The following is a 26,819-nucleotide window of genomic DNA, read 5'->3' as shown; positions in this document are numbered from 1 at the left end:
AGATAGAGTCACCCTGCAGCCATGGAGGGAAGGTAAACAGGTCGTATGGGACTACACCTGTGCATCTACATTGGCTGAAGCCTATCTACCTCACAGTACAGCTGATGGAGGCAGGGCGGCCTCCTTCAGGGAGACCCAAGTAAAGAAACAAGTACAGGGGCCTAGAACGTTGTTACAGGTTCGTGCCGAAAGGCTCGGAGACTCTGGGCGCCTGGGGTAAATGTGCACTTAAGTTCCTAAGGGAGATAAATGAGGAACTCGTTTGGGAAACTAAAGACTCAAGAGCCGCCAGTTTCCTGTTCCAGCGCTTCAATGCTGCTATCCAGAGAGGAAATGCGTGCTGTATCTTGGGTACGCACCCACTCTCCGAAGAGCTGGATGGGGTCTTTGAACGGTGATTGTTTTATAATAATTTGATCATTTAATAATGGCTACAACTGGGTGTCCAGCAGTAGCCAAGAAAATTAGAATACGGGTGGTAGGAGAAGGCTGGGTTAGTTTATTATCTTTATGTTTTCTGTAAACTGTAGCAATGTTATACAAAAATTTAAAAAAAATAGAGGTTGTAGAAGAAAACGTTAAATTGTACAGTGAGAATCCACAAGGTCTTCTTTGAATACTCTTTATTTTCTTTATATATATATATATATATATATATATATATATATATATATATATATATATATATATATATATATATATATATAAATATATATATATATATATATATATATATATATAAATATATATATATGGAAGGGAGTACCACCTCTAGCTGGAAGAAGGGGGACCCATAGCCTCGGAGGAAACCACGCATAACGCATTAGAGGGAATGTTTAGATCCCCTCCAATACAGTTTCTGTGTGCTTTTCTCCTACCACCCCCTTCCTTTTTTATTTTTTTGTGAATATATATAAATATATATATATATATATATATATATATATATATATATATATATATATATATATATATATATGTCGTACCTAGTAGCCAGAATGCACTTCTCGGCCTACTATGCAAGGCCCGATTTGCCTAATAAGCCATGTTTTCATGAAATAATTGTTTTTCGACTACCTAACCTACCTAACCTAACCTAACCTAGCTTTTTCGGCTACCTAACCTAACCTATAAAGATAGGTTAGGTTAGGTAGGGTTGGTTAAGTTCGGTCATATATCTACGTTAATTTTAACTCCAATAAAAAAAAATTGACCTCATACATAATGAAATGGGTAGCTTTATCATTTCATAAGAAAAAAATTTGAGAAAATATATTAATACATTAAAACTTGGCTTATTAGGCAAATCGGGCCTTGCATAGTAGGTTGAGACGTGCGTTCTGGCTACTAGGTACGACATATATATATATATATATATATATATATATATATATATATATATATATATATATATATATATATATATATATATATATTGTGACGGTGTTCCCCCCCTTATATTTCTCCCACGCCTGCAGTAAGAGTCATGTCCACTTTACCCGAGCGTTCTCTACGTCGCAGGCATCAGTTTGATATGTGTAGGAGAATGTAGTGTTCTCGAAGTGCCGAGAAATTGATAAAAGAAGAGTATTTTGGCCTGTGGTTTAGGCCCTTTAGGAAGCCAATATGGCTCTGGCTCTTCTGTTTTCCCGCCAAAACTGTGTGACGTCAGTGACACCAGATTGGTCACCGACAGCGACGTGGCACAGGGAGCCAATGAAAACCTCCCGTGGCGAATATGACGTCACGAAGGAAAAGGGGTCCGGTCATCGCGCCGCGCTGGCGCCATCAGTCTAAGACAGCACGTCAAGGAGGTCGGACGTGCGCTGGGGGGTCCTGTCAGTTGGACAGTTTACCCCGTCTCCGGAGGACTTACGCATCACCCGTGGTCTGCCATCACATGTGGGGTCTTCCTTCGTTCATGTGTTGGACCAGAGAAGGAATTGACAGAATATTGAGCAACAAGTGCTCCAGGAACAGGTGTTGTGCAAGAGTGGAGTCTAGGCAGCGACGTATGCGACGGCTGATAGCTCCACAGTGATGACGTAGTTGCTGAGCTAATCCTCCGGAGGGAATCAGTCTGACACGACACGTCAAGGTGGTTGGACGTGCGAAGATTGGTCCTGTCAGTTTGACAGTTGTTTCCCGTTCCCGTGGATTTTACGCGTCACCCGAAGTCTGCCAGTACTCTGTGAGGTCTTCCTTCGTTCATGTGTTGGACCAGAGAGGGAATCGACAGGATATTGAGCAACAAGTGCTCCAGGACAGGTACTGTGCAAGAAGAAGTGAAGTCTGGGCAGTGACGTATGCGACGTCTGAGGCAGTTCTCCCATTTGTGGTGGCGTAGTGGCTGGACCGAGCCACCGGGAAGCAGTGGAAGAAGAAAACTATTCGGGAATCCGAACGACTGCAGCCGAGACGTAGGCAGGCAGCCGTAGCTGGGAGGAGAAGTCGACGGCCGGGAGACCGACTCCAACCCTACAAGAAGTCGAGGAGGAGCACGGACCTGCAGTGAAAAGGCATGGAGACGACGCGCTTACGGTGGGACGTTGATTGAGTTCCAGGAGGACACGACAGTGTGTGGGGGCGTTCCCTACACGAGGCAGGAGCCAGGACCAGGAGCTACAACTCAACTCTCATCGGAGGATAGGTGGAAGTAGGTGATTCTAGTTTCCCTCCCAATTCCCCTTTAGTCAGCTATATTATTTAGCCTGAGTATTTTGTATGTCGTGAGCAAGGCTCACCTATGTCACAGTAAGGCACAAGTGTGCAGTGGGACTATAAAGAGTACTCACGATATTTATGATAATTATTGGTGTATGCAGGCACCCAGAGCAATTGATGAATTTACTGTGTTGATAATGTCTTTAATGAGACTTTAATATGATCATATAGTGAGAGAATATATATATATAAATATGCCAGTATTTGGGAGTTAGGCTATGTGCCCAGTAACTATGTTATTACCATTATTGACGTCTATGACTCATCCACATATATATATATGTCTATGCTTGTGTATTGAATAATCATTCATGTGTGCAGTGATTAATTGTGTTATCGCCCACGGAAGGAATTACTGAGGACTCCAGTGATATATACTTGCATACGTTATCATTAAATGAAGGGCAGTGTGTAATACCATGACAGTGAATTATTCTCACCTTTAATATAGAAATGTTTGATTGAGCACAAGATCAGTGTAGCTAAGTGTTTACGTGCTGTTGTCGCAAATATTGTGTGTTCGATCTTCTAGTGATCTTTGAGAACTTAAAGAAACAGAGCGCGTGACACCAGGAAAACAAGCAAACAGATAAAGTGACATTCGCGCGGGGGTAGTCGCCCAGCTGATTTTGACATTGACGTGAGGGGGAGCGTTGCCGGCTTGGTGAGTTCATATTATATGTGTGGGAACGAGCGACTCCCGCCTGAAACAGCTGTTTGCTTATTGATATAATCTTGTGATGTCTGTGAATGAGTTTTAAGTAAAATACAAAGTACATTGGTGTTTATATCATCCCCTCCATATTTCTTGTGGCTATATAATACCTGACAGCAGATCGTGATAGAAGTAAATACTTGCCTGATATCAGACATATTGTGTGTGTTCTTGCCACTGTTACCACAATTCAACAAAACCACTGACGTGTTACTGGACACCGAAAACACCAGTTGGCGACCTTGTGGTTAGTAGTAGAGCCCTATGTTGGGGCGGGCATACAACAGTTAAGTGAACAAGTTGTGTTCCCACTCCTTCTTGATCAGAGGCCGGTTGGGATTGACTGGGATACTCTCCTGGCGTACAGTGGCGCCGCGAGGATCGAGTGAAGACCCGCAGGGCTACGGTGAGTGACCTTGAGTGTACTGTTACTCGCCCCTTTCCCCTCTCATTGGAGGTGAACCCCGACATTGGCGACCTTGCCAGGATTAAGTACTTATACTGTCGCTCACCGAGTAACCCCGACAAAATATATATATATATATATAATATTGTACCCCTTACTCCATTGTACCCCTGGCTTTGCCTGTGTCTCAAATTGCAAATTATTAATTTCAGTGTACCTGAGAGTACTTGTAAGTAATCTACCTCATTTCTTTTATTTTTGTTCATTTCGTGTTTGTTTTGTATATATTTATATTTCCCCTACCCTTTTATATCAAAATTTGTTTATTTTGTAATTGCCTTTTTTGGATTGTTTTCCTACAACCAGCCCTCTTATGCAAACAAGTATAGACCCTGAACTAAACCTCTTATCCAGTACCTATGACAATCATCACTTTAATTATCAAAATTGCAGATATTATACAGCACATGATGTAAACAATGTATTAGCACATAATCACAATATCTCTGTAATTAACTTGAATGTAAGATCTCTAAGCAAACACTTCGATGATGTTAGTGCCTTGAATGAAACTATTGACAACAAATTCTCTTTTATTATACTTACCGAAACATGGTTAAAAGAGGATACTACTCAACTCTTTAACATGCCAAACTACTCAGCAATTCACAATTGTCGACCAATTCAGAGAGGTGGTGGTACTGCTCTTTACTACCACCAAGAACTAACATGCTTAAAGGTAATTAGAACCAGAGACTCCTGTGGGGAGTATATCTTCACCAGTTTCAGAGTCAAGGGTGCCGAGTCTGTCGTGACTGTGGGAGCAGTCTATAGAATTCCTAACACTGATATGTCCGAATTGAACTCTAACCTTAGAAATCTAATACTAGATAACAGACTGAACAAAAACCATCTAATTATCGCAGGGGAATTTAATATTGACCTCTGCGAGCCTGAAAACCTTCCTGCTGCTAGTTTCCTCAACTGTATGAATTCCTGTTTCCTCATACTCTTAATCACTAGACCTACTAGAATCACTGATAGTACTGCCTCTTCTCTTGACCACATCTGGACTAACATAACCTCCCCACTTACTTCAGGGATAATCATTGATAGGACCACGAACCATTACCCCTCATTTCTCCTAACCAACATTAGTAAACCACCTCTAGATACTAGGAAGATAAGCTTTAGGCTGCACAATAAAACTTCTATAAGCGACTTTATTGCTGCTGCTGCTGCTAATATCAACTGGGAGGCTGAATTAGGTGACATAGTGAACATCAACCTAGCAGTGCAAACATTTCTTCAGAAAACTCTGAACCTTTATAACTCCCACTGTCCAATGCTAACGAAACAAGTTACAAATAAAAGGTTAAACACTCCATGGCTTTCAAAGGGTATTCTTAAATCTATTTATAAAAAACATGACCTTGAGAAGAAATATAGATTAGGAGTCGTCGCCAAAGAATTTTCAAAGATTTACTCATCCATGCTGTCTAAAATATTTAGAAGAGCCAAAATAAAATACTAGGAAAATAAATTTACCCAAATTAAGGGCAACATTAAGAAAACACGGAGCACTATCTCCCAAATATTAGGTTCAAACAGATTTTGAATAAAAAAACAATTCTCCTATCCAATGACGATGGTATGCTTTCGACCTCAGACACTCCTATTGAATTCAATAGGTTCTTTTCATCCATTGGTACATCCCTTGCTCATGATATTCCATCCTCACTCACTACTATTAATTAATAAAGACTACCTCACAGGTAACTATCCAGAGTCTCTGTACCTAGCTCCCGCTACTTCCTCTGATGTTAATGAGGTAATCCTTTCCCTTAAAACTAAGTCAAGTGCCCTTGATGAGATACCATCTGTAATTTACAAAAAAAAATCCAAATTTCTAGCTCCTGCCATTGCACTGCTCTTCAATAAATCACTTGAACTTCAAGCCTTTCCGGATATTCTAAAAAAAAAGCGAGAGTATTCCATGTCGACAAATGTGGTGATCTCACTGATGTCAACAATTACAGACCTATCTCAATTCTGCCAACCTTGTCAAAAATATTTGAAAAGCTAATCTACAAGCATCTTTACTCATATATAGCCAAACTCAATATACTTAGCTCTTGCCAATATGGTTTCAGACCCAATAAAAGCACTAACGATGCACTTATTAGTATGATTAACTTGATATATACAGCTCTTGATAAAAATGAGTTCCCAGTTGGGTTATTTGTGGACCTACGTAAGGCTTTTGACACTCAACCACCAAAACCTTCTTCTTAAATTACATCATTATGGAGTCAGAGGTCACTCCCTGCAATACCTACAGTCTTCCTTACTGACAGGCTCCAGTATGTTTCTGTGAATAATTCCATATCTCCTACACTACCCATAAACATTGGTGGTCCACAGGGCAGCATACTTGGCCCTCTCCTCTTTCTCATCTACATTAATGACCTTCCAAATGCCTCTCAACACCTCAAACCAATCCTATTTGCTGATGACACAATTTTCATTTTCCTCCAGTCCTGACCCGCTTGCTCTAAATGTCACTGTGAATGCTGAACTAAATAATGTCATCTTTGGCTAACTGCTAACAAATTCGCCCTTAACATTGACAAAACTTTTTATATTTTGTTTGGTAATAAATCTTCAAATGAAATTAAACTAAGACTAAACATTATACAAATTAGTAGTAAAGTTGATGGTAAATTCCTTGGTGATATCAAGCTGAATTTCCAGGGACACATTCTAAATATAGCAAAAAAAGTTTCGAAAACTGTTGGCATTCTCTCTAAGATCAGATAGTATGTACCTCGCCCTGCCCTGGTGACGCTCTATTATTCTCTCATCTATCCTTATCTCAACTATGGTATTTGTGCTTGGGGTTCTACTACCCAAAATCATTTACGTCCTCTAATTACCCAACATAAAGCTTCTATTAGAACAATATCTAACTCTGGCCCCAGACATCACTCGGTACCCTTACTCAAATCTCTGAATATGTTAGATATTAAGTCACTGCACATCCTCTCATGTGTCCTCTATATATTTAAAACTCTGAATTGTAATGTCAATCTTGAGCTTAAAGTTTCTTAGAAGGTTGTAACAGAACCCATGGGCACCACACCAGAAACAAATACCTATTTGATATTCCAAGAGTACGACTTAATCAAACTAGAAATGCTTTACAAATCAAGCGACCCAGAATGTGGAATGACCTTTCCAATCATGTCAAAGGCTGTACCTCTCAACCAATTTAAGATGAAAACTAATTACTACCTAATTAACTCCATGTAACATACCTTACCCCTAAATGTCAACCCATGTCTAACTATTTTTTAAACAATGCTGTTTGCTGACCAACTTGTATATTGGCTATTTTCTACCATGTTCCATCCTTTTTTATCTTTTATTTTTTTTCTTTCAACGCAATTTATACTTTAAGCTCAATTACTATTAAGTTTTTTCTAAGTCTAAGGGTTTTTTCCCCGCCTCACCTTGCCCGAAACGCTATGCGTATTAGTGGCTTTAGGTATTGTATGTGCTAGCTCTATCTATAAATCAATCAGAATGTTTGTTACTCTGCGTCTATGCAGGCGATGAGTCACAATAACGTGGCTGAAGTATGTTGACCAGACCACACACTAGAAATTGAAGGGACGACGACGTTTCGGTCCGTCCTGGACCATTCTCAAGTCGACTTGAGAATGGTCCAGGACGGACCGAAACGTCGTCGTCCCTTCAATTTCTAGTGTGTGGTCTGGTCAATCTGCGTCTATGTATATACGGTTCCTAAATAAAATATTATTATTATTATTATTATTTATTATTATTATGATTAGTAATAATTAAGACATCTGTTGTTCTTCAGCTATATCTTGCTCTGGTTAGGCCCCATTTAGATATATATGCACTTCACTTTTTGTCACAGTACTGTAGAATGAATATAAATTCACTAGAATACGTCCAGTGTAGGATAACAAAGTTAATCCCCCAAATTAGAAACCTGCCATATGAAGAAAGATTGTCAAAGCCTAAATTACATTCTCTAGAAAAGCAAAGAATTAGGGGTGACATGTGGTAGAGGTGTACAATAGGATGAATGGACATAACAAAGGGGGGACATTAATAGGGTATTAAAAGAAGCAACACAAGACAGAACTCGAAACAACGTGTATAAATTGGAAAAATTTAGATTTAGGAAAGACTTGCATCGGTAAATACACTGGGTTTGTACCTCAACTTTCATGTATGTAATGTTAGAGAGTTCTAATTAACTCGATCCCATGCATGCAGTTAATTTATGTTACATATATGTTTCTTATTTTAAATGTTTTTGTTGATTTGTTTCTATATTTTCATAAATAAAGCATACTTACTGTCTTATTCCAAGTTTTACGACAATTTTACAAGGTTTAAAATATAAAGCTCAATATAATATTCTGTTTTTTATACAGGAATTATACGTTAATACACCATCATAATAACGTAACGATGTCGTGTAAATAACGTTATATTGGCGACACATAAATGTTTTATATATATATATATATATATTATATATATATATATATATATATATATATATATATATATATATATATATATATATATATGTTATAAGAATGTCGGAAAATCCGACACCATTTAATAATCATACAGATAATAGCTGTGTTGTATAAACAAGTTACCCATAGAAAACGTAACTTGTAGTGGAATTACCGTCTAAAGAAAACGGGATATCATCACCACATACTATTATAATTCACCAGCTATTTTGCTGGGAATTATTCTTAAATACATTAGTCTTTGGACTTTACCATCATAAAAACATCTTATATAAATTAACTTAATTATCAATATTAAAGTAGAGTAAATGTGACCCTTCTATCACTTTCTGAAATCTGGACAAAGTAGGCCAGGCGTCAGGGTGAGGGAGGGCAGCCATTGTTGTGTCACCTCTGAGACGTGTGGAGCAAATTTAGCTCCTATCATTCTGGACAATGTCGGCCAGTAACGTCAATAGTATGGAGTGTTAAACAGCCATTGTTTATACTAGACCAGAGGCTCACACGGGAGCAAATTCGGCTCCTGTTAATTTTACTTGGACGTAGTGTTATGGAAACCAAAGGTACCATCTCCAACACGATGTCTACAATTCAAGTTAAGTCTATCCGAAACCCGTTTATCATTCATTTATGGCCATTAATGTCAGGATATAGGGTGACCCGGTTAGATCACGTGGAAGCCTCAAACTAAAGGTAATTAAGCCAGGTCTTCAATGTTCCATGTACAGTTTCTCTGAAATACTTGTCATATATAGGATTCTGGCTTCACAGCTAGCGCACTTTTGACAGGTCAAGACGAGGAAGGAAGATTTGTGCACCAGTTACTGGGTGATATGGAAGCTACCTCAAAGAGGATAATTTGGTGTCTACACCCTAGTTATACCTGGTGGACTAACCTGCTGTACTATAAGATAAGGAACCTTTTCAATGTATGTAGTTACTGTAGTTTGATTGGCTGCATATATATAAATATAAACCCCCCCTAATGTGTAGAGGATCGATTTGTGAGATTATGAGATTATTGCAGAAATACAGTCCACTTATCATTATACAAATTGCTATCGAAGTATATAAATTAACGTAAATATAAATTCATATAAATTAAATAAATATAAATCTCACAGGTCGGTTCCCACAAAGAACGTAAATTGGATAGGTTTACATAAAGTAAAAAAAAAAAAAAAAATGTTGACTGAATTTTTTTTATTTTTAAATATAAAACATAAAAACATTATAATTCCATAGCATTCACTATTATTTTTAATTTTATACATAAATCTAAAAAAACTGTCTCAAGAATATATGTTTTTAGTTATCTCTAATGATTTTATTAACATCCACAAACGTTTTGTGTTTGCTGTTAGAGAGGGCTTGGAGGGGGTGAGGGAGAAGGGAGGGCTTGAAGGGAGGGGGGGAAAGAGAGTGGCTTGGGTTGGTAGGGGAGGAGGGAGGGCTTGGGGGGGGGGCGGGGTGGAGGAAAAAAAAAGGAATGGGGGGGAGGGGGACAAAGGAGGGCAGGAGAGGAAGGAGGGCTTGAGGCGGGGGTGAGGGAGAAAAGAGGGCTTAGTGGGGTGGGGGAGAAGGGAGAGCTTGTTGGGAAGAAAGCTTACTCTCTATTTATGGATTGATGTTTAATTAATAGATTAATTTAAATTAATCGAAGGACCACCCTATTTTTACTGAAAAGGGAAACAGATAAAGGAATAATAGATAAGGACTGAAATACCAGTGCCTATGGATAATCAAACTATTAAAGAGTTATTCTTTAATAATGGACTGTATATTAAATTAATGTTCGAAAATAAACTTTCCGTCCTTCACAAAATGGGGGTTTAATACCAGAAGTAAAATACTCCCAGTACGCTTCATAGAGGCTGGTTCTTCCTCGAATAAAATTAGTAATTCTTACTAAGTTATATACAAATAAACATCAAATAAATTGGTTAGTAACAAGAATATTATATGATGGTTAAACAAGAAATCATTCTCATTTAAAGTTCATGAGGCTATCCAATTGTACTAGATGTCTCAAATCATATAAACGAAATCTTCCTGACTGGTGATTAATTATCAACGTCACTTAATGAAAGAAAATAATTTGAAAAGGATTCAGCTGCTTAGCTGTAATAGTGAACGGAGAGGTAGAGGTGTGATGGCGTCGTCTGGTACTTGCTGCAACACGTGTGCCCGAGCGTGGCGTGGGAAAGTGAGAGGTCCACGGCTGCTTTCAACACAAGCTGAAATTCCAATTAAATGTACCAATTGTTTACTCCAAATATCCTGTATCATCACTATTCAATAGAAGGAATAGAATTAATTCCTCGTAGATGTACTTGTTGTTTGGGGAGGTCGTGCAGCGTAACGATGGACAATACACAGTAAAAATTATACAGAGATCTCATAATATAAATAATACTAGAGCACTTAACCTGCTGGTTGTCCACCGAAGCAATCCTTAGATTGCTACTGGAGCAATTGCACGCTCCTAGGCCGATTAACTGCAAGGGCATATCGTAGAATTGATGGAAATTCTACTCTCCCGGGACGCACGTTGTACTTTGATGGCGTCGCTAGTCCACTCTGAATCCCAGTCGGAAGTGGTGTCTCCACGCCTCCGTCTCCCCCAACCCTCCTCACGCATTCGCAATAGAATTTAGTAACGGACAGAAGATTCTTTTCGCGTAATAACTTTGCGTAATGCGTTAATGAGAACAGGATTGCAATTGTAGGGAATTAAATAATATCTATATTCTCGTTAAATGGTGTTAATCGAGAAATGGAGAGAATTTCTCTTTCCTCCATAGCGTTCGTATGTAACAGATAAAACTGTTATTTAGTGATAATCTTGGTTAATAACTCTCGGGTGTTGGATCATTAGTAGTTATATTATCCGTAGTTAATTATTGTACAGAATACTAATAAATTAGAGAACCATATTCAATTCTCTAACATATTGGTAATAAATATGTTTAGATAGACATTATCTGATGCACTCCTGCCTCTGGATGTCGTGAGAATTTCAGCAATAAATGCACAGATAAAGAAATAATAATTTATGTTTGTACTACAGTTAGTAGAGTAATAGTTACTGTACATAGCATACCATAGTGTTGTATTATGATACAATAGTAATGTATCAGTGTTGGAAATTTCCAACAGGGCTTATGGGGGGGGGGGAGAAGTGGGGAATAGTGGGGTGGGGAAGAAGAGAGGGCTTAAGGTGGTGGGGAATTGTAGGGGCTGGGGCAGGTAAGGCTTCTATTGGGTGGGCAGTGGGTGTGATCTTCCTTCCACTGAGGCTGTTGAACTGCCTGTGGAGGGTTTCCCACTCCCTTCTGGAGCTGAAGGGTTCCAGGCTGTGGTTCCCTGATTCCTTTCCCTCTCCTTGCGCTCCTTCCTTGGTGCTGCTGCCCTCTGTCTCTCCTCCCTGTTCATATCCCTCTGCAGGAATACTTTTTGAACTTCTGTACATTGAATAGGCTGCTCTTCTTTGCTAGAATTTCTTCTTTTGTGTCCTTGCTTTTGAAAACCACTTTTATCATTCGATCTTTGTTCTTGTTGTACCGGCCAAGCCTGAAAACCTTTTCTATATTCTGTGCTTCCCCTTCCATCTGTACCCCCTTCAAGGATCTATTTGACTATGGCTTTGTCCATATCTCTCATCACCATCAAAAGGGAGCCGGTCGGCCGAGCGGACAGCACGCTGGACTTGTGATCCTGTGGTCCTGGGTTCGATCCCAGGCGCCAGCGAGAAACAATGGGCAGAGTTTCTTTCATCCTATGCCCCTGTTACCTAGCAGTAAAATAGGTACCTGGGTGTTAGTCAGCTGTCACGGACTGCTTCCTGGGGGTGGAGGCCTGGTCGAGGACCGGGCCGCGGGGACACTAAAGCCCCAAAATCATCTCAAGATAATCCCTGGACTGGCCCCTATTTGCTTCTTAATACCTACTATGACTACTGCTCTTTTCCTCTCTATCAGTCTGGTAGTGCATCTTGCTGCTTCCTGAGACGTAGCAACTTTCATGGTAATTTCCTGTACTGCAGAGACAACTTCTGGGGTCCTCCTAAGTATGTCTGCAAATGAGAGTTGTATTGTAGAAGTCCCTTCTATAGATACATTACCATCTTTCTGGGGGCTGGTTTGTGGCTGATATTGGGGATTCTCTTTCTGGCTTTTTAATCTCCTCCCTTGCCTCAATCATTTCAACCTGCAGGTTGGCTACCTTTTACTCCATTACCTTTAGTTCCTCTTTGATTTCTCGCAACATTTGAAAGACTGTCCTCTGAAGCGAGACATCTTCTTCTCCTCCTCTCTCTGTGTTTCGTCTTCTCCCTACCATGTTTGTTTCCTATTCCAATTCTCCAATCCAATGTGTGTGTGTGTGTGTGTGTGTACTCACCTAATTGTGCTTGCGGGGGTTGAGCTTTGGCTCTTTGGTCCCGCCTCTCAACAGGTGTACAGATTCCTGAGCCTACTGGGCTCTATCATATCTACATTTGAAACTGTGTATGGAGTCAGCCTCCACCACATCACTTCCTAGTGCATTCCATTTACTAACTACTCTGACACTGAAAAAGTTCTTTCTAATGTCTCTGTGGCTCATTTGGGTACTCAGCGTCCCTCCAGTGTTGAATAGTTCATCCTTGTTTACCCGGTCGATTCCCCTGAGGATTTTGTAGGTTGTGATCATGTCACCCCTTACTCTTCTGTCTTCCAGTGTCGTAAGGTGCATTTCCCGCAGCCTTTCCTCATAACTCATGCCTCTTAGTTCTGGGACTAGTCTAGTAGCATACCTTTGGACTTTTTCCAGCTTCGTCTTGTGCTTGACAAGGTACGGGCTCCATGCTGGGGCCGCATACTCCAGGATTGGTCTTACATATGTGGTGTACAAGATTCTGAATGATTCCTTACACAGGTTCCTGAACGCCGTTCTGATGTTAGCCAGCCTCGCATATGCCGCAGACGTTATTCTCTTTATGTGGGCTTCAGGAGACAGGTTTGGTGTGATATCAACTCCTAGATCTTTCTCTCTGACTGTTTCATTAAGTACTTCATCTCCTATTCTGTATCCTGTGCCTGGCCTCCTGTTTCCACTGCCTAGTTTCATTACTTTGCATTTACTCGGGTTGAACTTCAACAGCCATTTGTTGAACCATTCACTCAGTCTATCCAGGTCATCTTGTAGCCTCCTACTATCATCCTCTGTTTCAATCCTCCTCATAATTTTTGCATCGTCGGCAAACATTGAGAGGAACGAATCTATACCCTCTGGGAGATCATTTACATATACCAGAAACAGTATAGATCCAAGGACTGACCCCTGCGGGACTCCACTTGTGACGTCTCGCCAATCTGAGACCTCACCCCTCACACAGACTCGTTGTCTCCTGTTGCTTAGGTACTCCTCTATCCACCGGAGTACCTTCCCTCTCACTCCAGCCTGCATCTCCAACTTTCGCACTAGCCTCTTGTGTGGCACTGTATCAAAGGCTTTCTGACAATCCAAAAATATGCAGTCTGCCCACCCTTCTCTTTCTTGCCTTATTTTTGTTGCCTGGTCGTAGAATTCAAGTAACCCTGTGAGGCAGGACCTGCCATCCCTGAACCCATGTTGATGCTGTGTTACAAAGTTCCTTCGCTCCAGATGCTCCACTAGTTTTTTTCGCACAATCTTCTCCATCAGCTTGCATGGTGTGCAGGTTAGGGACACTGGCCTGTAGTTCAGTGCCTCCTGTCTATCCCCTTTCTTGTATATCGGGACTACGTTAGCTGCTTTCCAAATATCTGGCAGTTCCCCTGTTGCCAGTGATTTGTTATACACTATGGAGAGTGGTAGGCTCAGTTCTCTTGCTCCTTCCTTTAGAGCCCAAGGGGAGATTCCATCTGGGCCTATAGCCTTCGTCACGTCCAACTCTAGTAAACACTTCCTTACTTCCCCACTGGTTCTCTCAAACTCTTCCAGTGGTTCCTGGTTAGCTATTCCCTCACTTACCTCTGGAATTTCTCCTTGCTCTAAGGTGAAGACCTCCTGGAATTTCTTATTCAATTCCTCACACACTTCCTTGTCATTTGTAGTGAATCCTTCCGCCCCTATCCTTAATCTCATAACCTGTTCCTTTACTGTTGTTTTTCTCCTAATGTGGCTATGCAACAATTTAGGCTGAGTCTTTGCCTTGCTTGCGATGTTATTTTCGTATTGTCTTTCTGCCTCTCTTCTCATCCTGACATATTCATTCCTGGCATTCTGGTATCTTTCTCTGCTCTCCAGTGTCCTGTTATTCCTATAGTTTCTCCATGCCCTTTTACTTTGCTGCTTAGCTAGCCTACATCTTTGATTAAACCATGGGTTTCTCATCTTCATTTCTCTGTTTTCCTTTTGGACTGGGACAAACTTGTTTGCTGCGTCCTTGCACTTCTGCGTGATGTAATCCATCATATCTTGGGCCGTCTTTCCCCTGAGCTCTGTTTCCCATGCTATATCTGTTAGGAATTTTCTTATCCCCTCATAGTTTCCCTTTCGGTATGCTAACCTTTTGGTTTCGGTATCCCTCCTCGAGTTCAATAACCCTTCTTCAATCAAGTACTCAAACACCAGTACACTGTGGTCGCTCATTCCTACTGGGTCCTCAAAACCTGTGTGTGTGTGTGTGTGTGTGTGTGTGTGTGTGTGTGTGTGCGTGTGTGTGTGTGTGTACTCACCTAGTTGTGCTTACGGGGGTTGAGCTCTGGCTCTTTGGTCCCGCCTCTCAACCGTCAATCAACAGGTGTACAGATTCCTGAGCCTACTGGACTCTATCATATCTACACTTGAAACTGTGAATGGAGTCAGCCTCCACCACATTACTCCCTAATGCATTCCATTTGTCAACCACTCTGACACTAAAAAAGTTCTTTCTAATATCTCTGTGGCTCATTTGGGCACTCAGTTTCCACCTGTGTCCCCTAGTGCGTGTGCTCCTTGTGTTAAATAGCCTGTCTTTATCAACCCTGTTGATTCCCTTGAGAATCTTGAATGTGGTGATCATGTCCCCCCTAACTCTTATGTCTTCCAACGAAGTGAGGTTTAATTCCCGTAGTCTCTCCTCGTAGCTCATACCTCTCAGCTCGGGTACTAGTCTGGTGGCAAACCTTTGAACCTTTTCCTGTTTAGTCTTATGCTTGACTAGATATGGACTCCATGCTGGAGCCGCATACTCCAGGATTGGTCTGACATATGTGGTATATAATGTTCTGAAAGATTCCTAACAAGTTTCTAAAGGCCGTTCTTATGTTAGCCAACCTGGCATATGCTGCTGATGTTATCCTCTTGATATGAGCTTCAGGGGACAGGTCTGGCGTTATATCAACCTCCAGGTCTTTCTCTCTCTCTGACTCTTGAAGTATTTCATCTCCCAAATGATACCTTGTATCTGGTCTCCTGCTTCCTACCCCTATCTTCATTATATTACATTTGCTTGGGTTAAACTATAACAACCATTTGTTCGACCATTCCTGCAGCTTGTCCAGGTCTTCTTGAAGACTCAAGCTGTCCTCCTCTGTCTTAATCCTTCTCATAATTTTGGCGTCGTCAGCAAACATTGAGAGAAATAAGTTTATACCCTCTGGGAGATCATTTACGTATATCAGAAACAGGATAGGTCCGAGTACAGAGCCCTGTGGGACTCCACTGGTGACTTCACGCCATTCTGAGGTCTCACCCCTCACTGTAACTCTCTGCTTCCTATTGCTGTGTGTGTGTGTGTGTGTGTGTGTGTGTGTGTGTGTGTGTGTGTGTGTGTGTGTGTGTGTGTGTGTGTGTGTACTCACCTATTTGTACTCACCTATTTGTGCTTGCGGGGGTTGAGCTTTGGCTCTTTGGTCCCGCCTCTCAACTGTCAATCAACTGTGTGTGTGTGTGTGTGTATTTTATAAGAAAGAGACACATTAACATGTGTGAATGAATATGTACACCCATTAATAGTGAATGGGCTGGCATGTGTGAGTATTAATGAATACTATGGGCCACACTCACTGAAATATGTTGTCTGTGTGTGTAGATACGTGTAATTGGAGTGACTTATCGACGTGAAATTATCTGTGAGTAAATCCAATGTGAGTGATCCTTGTCATAATAGTGGCAGTTACTGCAATTTGACTCTCGTGACTGTATGTATGTATGTACTCACCTAGTTGTTTTTGCGGGGGTTGAGCTCTGGCTCTTTGGTCTGTATGTATGTATGTATGTATGTATGTATGTATGTATGTATGTATGTATGTATGTGTGTGTGTGTGTGTGTGTGTGTGTGTATTCACCTATTTGTACGCACCTAATTGTGCTTGCGGTGATTGAGCTCTGGCTCTTTGGTCCCGCCTCAGAACATTGTCAATTGGTGTACAGATTCCTGAGCCTACTGGGCTCTATCATATCTACATTTGTAACTGTGTATGCAGTCAGCCTCCACTACATCACTGCCCAATGCATTCCACTGGTTAACTACTCTGACACTGAAAAAGTTCTTTCTAACGTTCCCTGTGGCTCATTTGGGTTTCCACCTGTGTCCCCTTGTTCGCATACCATCCGTGTTAAACAGTTTATCTTTATCTACCCTGTCAATTCCTCTGAGAATTTTGTAGGTAGTGATCACGTTTCCCCTTACTCTTTTGTCTTTCAGTGTCGTGAGATGCATTTTTCGCAGCCTTTCCTCGTAACTTATGCCTCTTTGTTCTGAGACTACCCTAGTGGCATATCTCTAAACTTTTTCAAGCTTCGCCTTGTGCTTGACAAGGTACGGGCTCCATGCTGGGGCCGCATACTTCAGGATTGGTCTTAAATATGTGGTATACCAGATTCTTAATGATTCCTTACATAGGTTCCTAGAGGCAGTTCTGATGTTAGTCAGCCTCGCATACGCCGCAGATGTTATTCTCCGGATGTGGGCTTCAGGAGAGAGAGGTCTGGTGTGATATCAACTAGATCGTTTCTAGATCAGAAAAACTTGAGAATGGTCCAGGACGGACCGAAACGTCGTAGTTCCTTCATTTTCTAGTGTGTGGTCTGGTCAGCATATCCAAGGATGAGATCGGAAGGGAAAAGACTAAATTACCGAAAAGGAAAATATGATGAGATGAGGAAATTTCTGAGGGGAATACAATGGGAAACAGCACTCAGAGAGAAGACTATGCAGGATATGATGGATTATGTCACCCAGAAGTGCCAGCAAGCTGCAAACAGGTTTATCCCAGTCCAAAAGGAGAAAAACGAAAATCACAGAAGAATCCATGGTTCAACCAGGAATGTAAGGTAGCGAAGCAATTGAGTAAAAGAACATGGAGAAACTAGAGAAAAAACAGAACACCAGAGAGCAGGGAGAGGTACCAGAGGGCCAGGAATGAGTACCTCATCGATTGTGATGAGGGAAGGACGTGAAGGCAATAAATAGGCAAGAGAGAGGGGAGGAGAAGAAAATCTTAGAGGAAGAAAAAGCAAGGTAAAAGGTATGAAAGGTAAGGTGAAATAAAGGGGATATTAATAGGAATAACAACATAAGAACATAAGAAGAATGGTAACTGCAGAATGCCTGTTGGCCTATACGAGGCAGCTCCTATTTATAACCACCCAATAAGAAGGGAACAGTAATAGGAATAAGAAGGGGATAGTAATAGGAATAAGAAGGGGAAAATAATAGGAAAAAGCAAGGGGTCGAAAGAGAAAGCAACGGAAAGAAAATGAAAAAAAGCAAGGAGAAAGAAATTTAAATGGAAGGGTAAGCTTATGTTAGGTCACGCTTGTTAGAAAGTTTAGAGAATTTGAGTATATACTGTGAAAGGGAAGAGGATATGTTAACCCTACCTCCACCAAATACTCAAATGTCGATACAATGTGGTCTCTCATTCTTATGGGGGCTTCAAATTTGACTTCCTTTATTTCTAATTCATTCAAGGTGAATATCAGCTCGAGTCTAGCTGGTTCATCATTGCCTCTCACTCTTGTGGGTTCTCTGACGTGCCGGCTCAGAAAGTTCCTCGTTGTCACTTCCAAGAGTTTAGTTCTCCATGTATCTGCACCTCCATGTGGTTCTTCATTCTCCCAGTCTATCTGTCCATGGTTGAAATCGCCCATTATTAAAAGTCTTGAGCCATTCCTGCAGGCAACTGAAGCTGCTCTCTCTATTATATTATTTGTTGACATGTTGTTCCTATCAAACTCCTGTCTGCGTCTTCTGTCATTTAGGGCAGGGTTGTAAATGACTGCCACTATTATCTTAGGTCCACCCATTGTCATAGTTCCTGTTATGTAATCTCTGAACCCGTCACAGCCTGGAATTTCCATCTCATCAAAACTCCAGTCCTTCCTTATCAGCAGGGCCACTCCTCCACCTCTTCTCCCTTCCCTCTCTTTCCTTACTATATAGTAGTCCTTTGGAAACACAGTGTCTCTTATGACTCCTGACAATTTTGTTTCTATGAGTTCTATTACATCTGAGTTTTCTTCTTGCACCCTTTCTGCCAGTTCACTTGCTTTATTGGTAATCCCATCAATGTTTGAGTATATTACCTTGAAGCTCACTTTCCTATATCCATTTTCACCCTCGCTCCCCACAAGTGTAGGAAGTTGTTCCATGGTCATTGCTACTTGGGTAGGCTCATCCTCTTGTGAGGTAGTTGCAATGGGTTCAGGGGGAGGTGGAGTGGGGGATGGAGGGCTTTGGTCTTGCTCAGGCCTGCTAGGGGCAGGAAGAAGTCCTGCGGGTGAGGGGGCAGGGATTGCTTGGGGAGAGGGCACGCCCTCCTGTGGTGTAGTAGACAGGGGTTTGTGGAGAGGTGGAGTGGGGGATGGAGAGCCTAGGTCTTGCCTGGGCTTGCCTGGGCCTGCCTGGGGCAGGAAGAAGACCAGGGGATGGGAAAGCAGGGGTAAGGGGAGGGAGGATTTAATGATATGGTGGGCATTGTGCTGGGGCAGGGAAAGATTTGTGCTGGGGGTGGGGGGGCACTATGGGGTGGTGGGCTGGGGTGTTGCAGTCCCCTCTGGGGTTCCTGAATTTCTGAATTGGGGGGGTTCCCCACTCTCCTCTGGGATTGCTGGTTTGGAGGCTGAGGTTCCCTGACTTCCTTCCTTCTCCCTGTGCCTTTTCCTTGCATCTGCTGCCCTTATTATCTCGTCCCTGGTCATGTCCCTCTGAAGGTATACCTCTCTGTAATTCCTTGCATTTTCCAGTTTGCTATTCTTTACTATTATGTCCTCTTTGGTGCCTTCGTTCCTGAATACTACCTTGATCAATCTTTTTTGTCTTTGTTATACTGGCCAATCCGGGAAAACTATTCTATGTCTCGTTCAGCCCCTACCATTCTTATCTTCATTACTATCCCTGACACTGCAGCTTTCGTCCTCCATTCTTCCTTCCTGGAACCTTCTTGTTCCTACCACTACTACAGCTCTTTTTCCTTTCCAATAGCTTGCTTGTGCATCTAGCTGCCTCCTGTAAGGTTACTGCTTTCATTACAACTTCCTTGACTGGGACATGGCATCCAGGCTCTTCAGTATTTCAGCAAAGGAGGCACCCATTGTAGGGGGTCCCTGCCATTGCTACATCTCCTGGTACCTGGGGGCTGTTTACCTGGGCCTGGTTTACCTGATTTTAGTCTTATTTATTTCCTCTTGCGCTGAACTTAGTTCTATCTGCAGTTTACTTATATGGGTGTCAAGGGGAGACTCATGAAATGGGTTGAAGACTACCTCACAGGAAGGAAAGCCAAGGTTTGCTTCAATGGAGCAGTCTCCAGAACAATGAATATGGAATTCGGGACCCCCCAAGGAGGAGTCTTAAGCCCTACACTATTCAATGTACTTATGAACACCATTCCAAAATATTGATTTTCCGGAAGGAACACAACAAGTGGGATATGTAGATGATGTCCTAATACAAGCTCCCACCCTGGGAAAAATTTAACAGTCCATTGAACTCCTCGGAAGGAGCAGCTCGGTTTCCTTGGAGCTCGGTTTCACTCTCTCCACAAATAAGACGAAGGCATACTCCCATCACAAGCGGAGAGCAAATGAAGAACTGCAAATTAATGGTGTAACACTTGAATGGGTTGACCACTATCGGTACCTTGGCGTCACTGTCGGCTCTAACAAGGGGGAGCTCAACCAACTCATAGGAACATGCAAAAGTCGACTCAGGGCACTGAAAGCTATGAACTGGAATGGACATGGAGCCTCTATTGCCGTGCTTAAAATGATGTACACAGCCTATGTGCGCTCCGTCATAGGCTATCGATCCATCTGTGAAGATGTGGGTGGCTCCTGCTATGCTATACATTTGCTCTTCTATTATGCGTCTTAGGATTGTCGGATCATAGGCAGCCTTTTTCATTGGGAGACTTTCTATTACTATTTTTAAAGTAGGCTCTTCCCACGGCGCGGAAGGAGTGTAATTTGGGTGTGGATGATCACCCTCTCTATCAAGAATCATGTTTTTTAAATGTAGACTGTTTAGGACTTTTCCTGCTCTTGCAAACCAAGAGTTTCCATTGTTTTGGCCTAGTCCAACCACCAAGGCCTGCCGTACTGGGATTGGATCAGAAGAAATAATTATCTTACTGACAATTGTAACTGTCCTTTGTGATATTCTTTCTTGTAGAGAGGGCAAACCCGTCTCCAGTCTAAGAGTTTCAAGCCTGGTCCACATGGGGGCTCCCAGTGCGACCCTCACTATCTACCTGACTGTATTTATAATAGTCCTTCACTGGTCATTGGGGACCTTAACGCTCGGCACACAAGCCTTGGGACAGTGGGTAGTATTAATGCTAATAGGGTCAAGTGGTTACAGTTTCTACAAAATCATCCAGATACCTGTCTCTTGGGAAACAATGAACCAACTCACATCAGGGGAGGACGGCTTGACTATGCCTGCATTTTAAACTCTCAGGGGATTAGGGGGGAGGCTCGGGTTGTTCGGGAACTACTTAGTGACCACTTTGCCTTGAACGTTGAATTACCACTGGGAAAAAAACGAGTCCCCTTTTAAAGGAAAAGGCTCAATATTAATAAAGATATGAAAAATTATTTTATTCAAAATATGGGAGATTGGTATCAACATTACACGCCGCTCTGCGTTGATAGTTTTTACGAGGACATGGTCGAGAACATAGAGAAATTAGTACAGAGGGAAAATAACGGGGGCAAGGGAAGCAAGACGCACGGACCTAAGAAATTTAAATATTCCAATGATCAGCAAGTCAAAGGGTGGGAGAGAATGCTACGGAGTGCGCATAAAGAATGGTTAAAAAATGGAATGAGGGATGAAGAGAAAAATACAATGTTGGAAGTGGCTAGGGAATGCAGTCAGGTGAGGAAGGAGGCGCGGGACAGATACTGGCAAGAATTTGCTCAGTCCATTGGTAATACTAAGAACCTTAAAGACATATGGAGAGCAGTAAACAAAATCAGAGGTTGTAAGACCAAATTCGTTGCTCACTCAGATCCAGGGAAAGTTGCTAATGAGTTAGTAGATAAATGGGCAAGTGCTGCTGGTATGGAGTCCTTACCTGCAGACACGAGAGTCACCATTGAGTCATGGGAAAATATTAGAAATGGAGTAACTTTATGTGCCTTAAATACAAGATCTATAACATGCACTGAGATAACTCACGATGAGCTACTGGATGCTATAAAAAGTGGCAGCTCTACTGCTGCGGGAAAAGATGGAGTAACGTATGACATACTTAATTATTTAGCCGGTATGAAACCTAGTCCCTTACTTGATTTGTTTAATATGAGTTATAGAGAGGGAAAGTTACCAAGAAAATGGAAAGAGGCTGTCATCATTCCTATCCCTAAGTCAAACGGAGGCTACAGACCTGTCTCCTTAATATCCTGCTTTTGTAAAATGATGGAAAGGATTTTGTTAAATAGGCTACTCTACCTTGTAGGTGATAACATGTCCAGTAATCTCTTTGGTTTTATCAAAGGCAAAAGTACTGCGGATTGTCTCTTAAAGTGTTTGTCTAATGTGGATGACAATTGTAGAGTTTTTGTTGATCTACAAGGAGCATTTGATAAAGCCAATGGGGAAGTAATCTTATACGAATTAGCCAATCTGGGAATAACAGGGAGATTGCTACACTGGATAAGGGATTATCTACAAGGCAGAAAAGGTTAGGTGTATTACCAGGGATACATGTCTGAGGAACGGAGGTTTCAGTTAGGTACCCCACAAGGGGGAGTATTAGTACAGAGAAATTAGTACAGTGGGAAAATAACGGGGGCAGGGGAAACTAGATGCATGGACCTAAGAAATTTAAATATTCCAATGATCAGCAAGTTAAGGGGTGGGAGAGAATGCTACGGAGTGCACATAAAGAATGGTTAAAAAATGGAATGAGGGATGAAGAGAAAAATACAATGTTGGAAGTGGCTAGGGAATGCAGTCAGGTGAGGAAGGAGGAGCGGGACAGATACTGGCAAGACTTTGCTCAGTCCATTGGTAATACTAAGAACCTTAAAGACATAGACAAGCTCAAAGACAGCTTTACTCTTATCTAGCCAAACACAATATACTTAGCTCTTGCCAATATGGCTTCAGACCCCAAAAAAGCACTAACGATGCACTTATTAGTATGATTAATTTGATTCATGCAGCTCTTGATAAAAATGAGTTCCCTGATGGGTTATTTGTGGACCTGCGTAAGGCTTTTGACACTGTCAACCACCAAAACCTTCTTCTTAAATTACATCATTATGGAGTCAGAGGACACTCCCTGCAATACCTCAAATCTTACCTTACTGACAGGCTCCAGTATGTTTCTGTGAATAATTCAATTTCTCCCACCCTACCCATCAACATTGATGTTCCTCAGGGCAGCATACTTGGCCCTCTCCTCGTTCTCATCTACATTAATGACCTTCCAAATGCCTCCCAACACCTCAAACCAATTCTATTTGCTGATGACACAACGTTCATTTACTCCAGTCCTGACCCCCTTGCTCTAAATGCCACAGTAAATACTGAGCTAAATAAAGTCCATCTGTGGCTAACTGCCAACAAACTCACCCTTAACATTGACAAAACTTTCTATATTCTGTTTGGCACTAAATCCTCTAATCAAATAAATCTCAAAATAAACAATACCCAAATTTGTAACAAATTAGATGGAAAATTCCTTGGCGTTCTCATTGACCTCAAGCTGAATTTCCAGGGACACATTCTAAATATATCAAAAAAAGTTTCAACAACTGTTGGCAATCTTTCTAAGATCAGATATTATGTGCCCCGACCTGCCCTGGTGACTCTCTATTACTCCCTCATCTATCCATATCTCAACTATGGTATTTGTGCTTGGGGTTCTACTACCCAAAGTTATTTACGTCCTCTAATTAAGAACATAAGAACAGAGGCAACTGCAGAAGGCCGATTGGCCCGTACGAGGCAGCTCCTACTTATAAGGAAGGAGGTAATAAAAGTATGTGTTCGTCGGAGAAAAGAATTGGCAAAATGATCAGGGAAATAAAAAGGCCTCAAAATAACAATTCACTTAGGGTATATTACACTAACAGTAGAAGTCTAAGAAATAAAATAAATTAATTAAATGCTCTTGTCTGCACAGAAAAAAATAGATATTATTGCACTTACCGAAATGTGGATGAATGTAGAAAATAGAGAACTATTAGCTGAATATCAAATAAATGGATTTAAACTATTTCACACAGATAGATATATTAGACGAGGAGGGGGAGTAGCCATATATGTTAGGGACAATTTAAAATGTAGTCTCAAAGAGGGAATCAAAACTGAGCCACACACAGAAACTATTTGGATAGAATTAAACGAAAAAGCTAATAATATTATAATAGGAGTTATATATAGGCCACCAAATTTAGACAGAATGGAAGCAAAGCATCTATGGGATGAAATGTCTAGAGCATCTAGATCTAACAGTATTTATGACATGGGTGACTTTAATTTTAGTGGAATAAACTGGGTGAACAAAACAGGGAATAGTGAAGCAGAAGATTTTCTAGAATTAATTGACGATTGCTTTCTTACGCAACACATTAAGGAACCAACGCGGGAAAATAATATTTTAGATTTAGTGTTAACTAACAGGGAAACACAAATTAATGACATCGAAATAGGGAGTGAGCTAGGGAACAGTGATCACAAAGTAATCAGATTTAGCATAGAATGGAATAGACCTGTAGGAGAAAATTCTGTTAAAGTGCCAGATTTTCGAAAAGCTGAGTTTAATAGCCTAAGAAATTTTTTGGGTCAAATAGATTGGAAAGTCTTGGGTATGGGGTGTGGGCCGGTCTTGGAGCGAGATATGAACCCAGCGATAGGTGACGTAAAAGGGGATTTCGGTGTGGATTTAATAAATAACTTATTTAAGAATATTCTAAACAAAGCACAGGAACGTAGTATACCATACAAATTGAATAGATCGAATACTAATGACCCAAAGTGGATAACAAATAATTTAAAGAACCTTATAGGTAAAAAGAGAGCTTGGTACAAAAGGATTAAGAATGGGGAAGTAGGTTTAGAACAGGAATTCATACAACTGGTTAGAAATGTTAAAAAAGAGATTAGGAAAGAAAAAGAAACTATGAAGTTCGCATACCAGAGCAAGCAAAGTCAAATCCTAAAGTTTTTTTTTCAGTTATATCGAACTAAGACTAGGGAAAGGATAGGTCCATTAAAATCCGAGACAGGTCAAATAACGGATAATGACAAGGAGATGAGTAGTATTTTTAACAAATATTTTATATCTGTATTTACTAAAGAAGAACTTAACAATATGCCTTCAGCCGAACAAGTCTATGTGGGTGGGGATGAGGACAGGTTGACTAGTTTAGCAGTTACCAGGGGGGATGTAATTAAACAATTAGAAAAACTAAAACCAAACAAATCCCCAGGGCCGGATGAAGTGATTGCCAGGGTGCATAAAGAATGCAAAGAGGAGCTTTCCGAGCCATTGTCTACCATATTTAATAAATCAATAGAGTCAGCCAGAGTGCCAGAGTCATGGAAGGTAGCTAATGTGGTACCAGTTTTTAAGAAAGGAGATAGATCACTTGCGTCAAACTATCGGCCAATTAGCCTAACGTCTATTGTGGGAAAGTTACTTGAATCAATAATTGCAAATACAATTCGTCTCCATCTTGAAAAACAAATTAATAAATGAGTCGCAACATGGTTTTACAAATGGCCGTTCATGTTTAACAAATTTGCTAACTTTTTATTCCAGCATAGTTGAGGCAGTTGATAGTGGTAAGGATTGTGATGTTGTGTACCTTGACTTTAGCAAAGCTTTTGATACAGTGCCACATGAAAGACTAATTAAAAAAATAGAGTCTCATGGTATTGGGGGTGCTATATTAAGTTGGATTAGGGCATGGCTATTCCAAAGGAAACAGAGAGTTAGTATAAATGGGGTTAAGTCAGAGTGGGATAATGTTGTTAGTGGAGTACCTCAGGGCTCTGTCCTGGGACCTCTGTTGTTTATAATATATATAAATGATTTAAATTCAGGTTTGAGTAGCAACATTTGCAAATTTGCCGATGATACGAAAATCGGTAGGGAAATTAATTCGGAGGAGGACTCACTATCACTTCAAGTTGATCTAGATAGGGTTTTGAAATGGTCAAAGGATTGGCAAATGCAGTTTAATGCTGATAAATGTAAAGTTCTGAGGCTAGGTAATGATGATAGAGTTACAAGATACGAGCTAGATGGTGTTGAGATTGCGAAAGGGATCTGGGAGTTATGATTAGTAAGAATTTAAAACAAAAGGGTCAATGCATGAATGTTCATAATAAGGCGAATAGGACACTGGGATTTATTAATCGAAGCGTTAGTAACAAGACACCTGGGGTGGTTCTTAAGCTATATCTTGCTCTGGTAAAGGCCCCATTTAGATCATGCAGTTCAGTTTTGGTCGCCGTATTATAGAATGGATATAAATTCACTTGAACGTGTCCAACGTAGGATGACTAAGTTAATTCCCCAAATTATAAATCTTTCATAAGAAGAAAGATTAACAAAGCTTAAGTTGCATTCACTGGAAAGGCGAAGAGTTGAGTGTGACATGATAGAGGTTTACAAGTGGATGAATGGACATAACAGGGGGGATATTAATAGGGTATTAAAAATATCAACACAAGACAGAACACGAAACAATGGGTATAAATTGGATAAGTTTAGATTTAGGAAAGACTTGGGTAAATACTGGTTCAGTAACAGGGTTGTTGATTTGTGGAACCAATTGCCGCGTAACATAGTGGAGGTGGGGTCCCTCGATTGTTTCAAGCATGGGTTGGACATGTATATGAGTGGGATTCGGTGGTTATAAGAACATAAGAACAAAGGTAACTGCAGAAGGCCTATTGGCCCATACGAGGCAGCTCCTA

The 26,819-nt window shown here is 41.0% G+C and overlaps 1 protein-coding gene across 1 annotated transcript in view; it reads right to left on the bottom strand.

Moving 5' to 3' along the window:
• Window positions 1-10,545: 10,545 nt before the first annotated feature.
• Window positions 10,546-26,819, bottom strand: part of LOC138360534 (uncharacterized) — a 30,040-nt gene continuing 13,766 nt past the window's right edge. Inside the window, exon 2 of the mRNA XM_069320285.1 lies at window positions 10,546-10,665. Coding sequence (XP_069176386.1) covers window positions 10,546-10,665 — 120 coding nt within the window. The remainder of the gene's footprint in view (window positions 10,666-26,819) is intronic.

This window comes from Procambarus clarkii, chromosome 8 (assembly GCF_040958095.1).
Source record: "Procambarus clarkii isolate CNS0578487 chromosome 8, FALCON_Pclarkii_2.0, whole genome shotgun sequence".
Classification (NCBI taxonomy): Eukaryota; Metazoa; Arthropoda; class Malacostraca; order Decapoda; family Cambaridae; genus Procambarus; species Procambarus clarkii.
The sequence above is the reverse complement of the archived record's forward strand: the minus strand, read 5'-3'. Positions and strand labels throughout refer to the sequence as shown.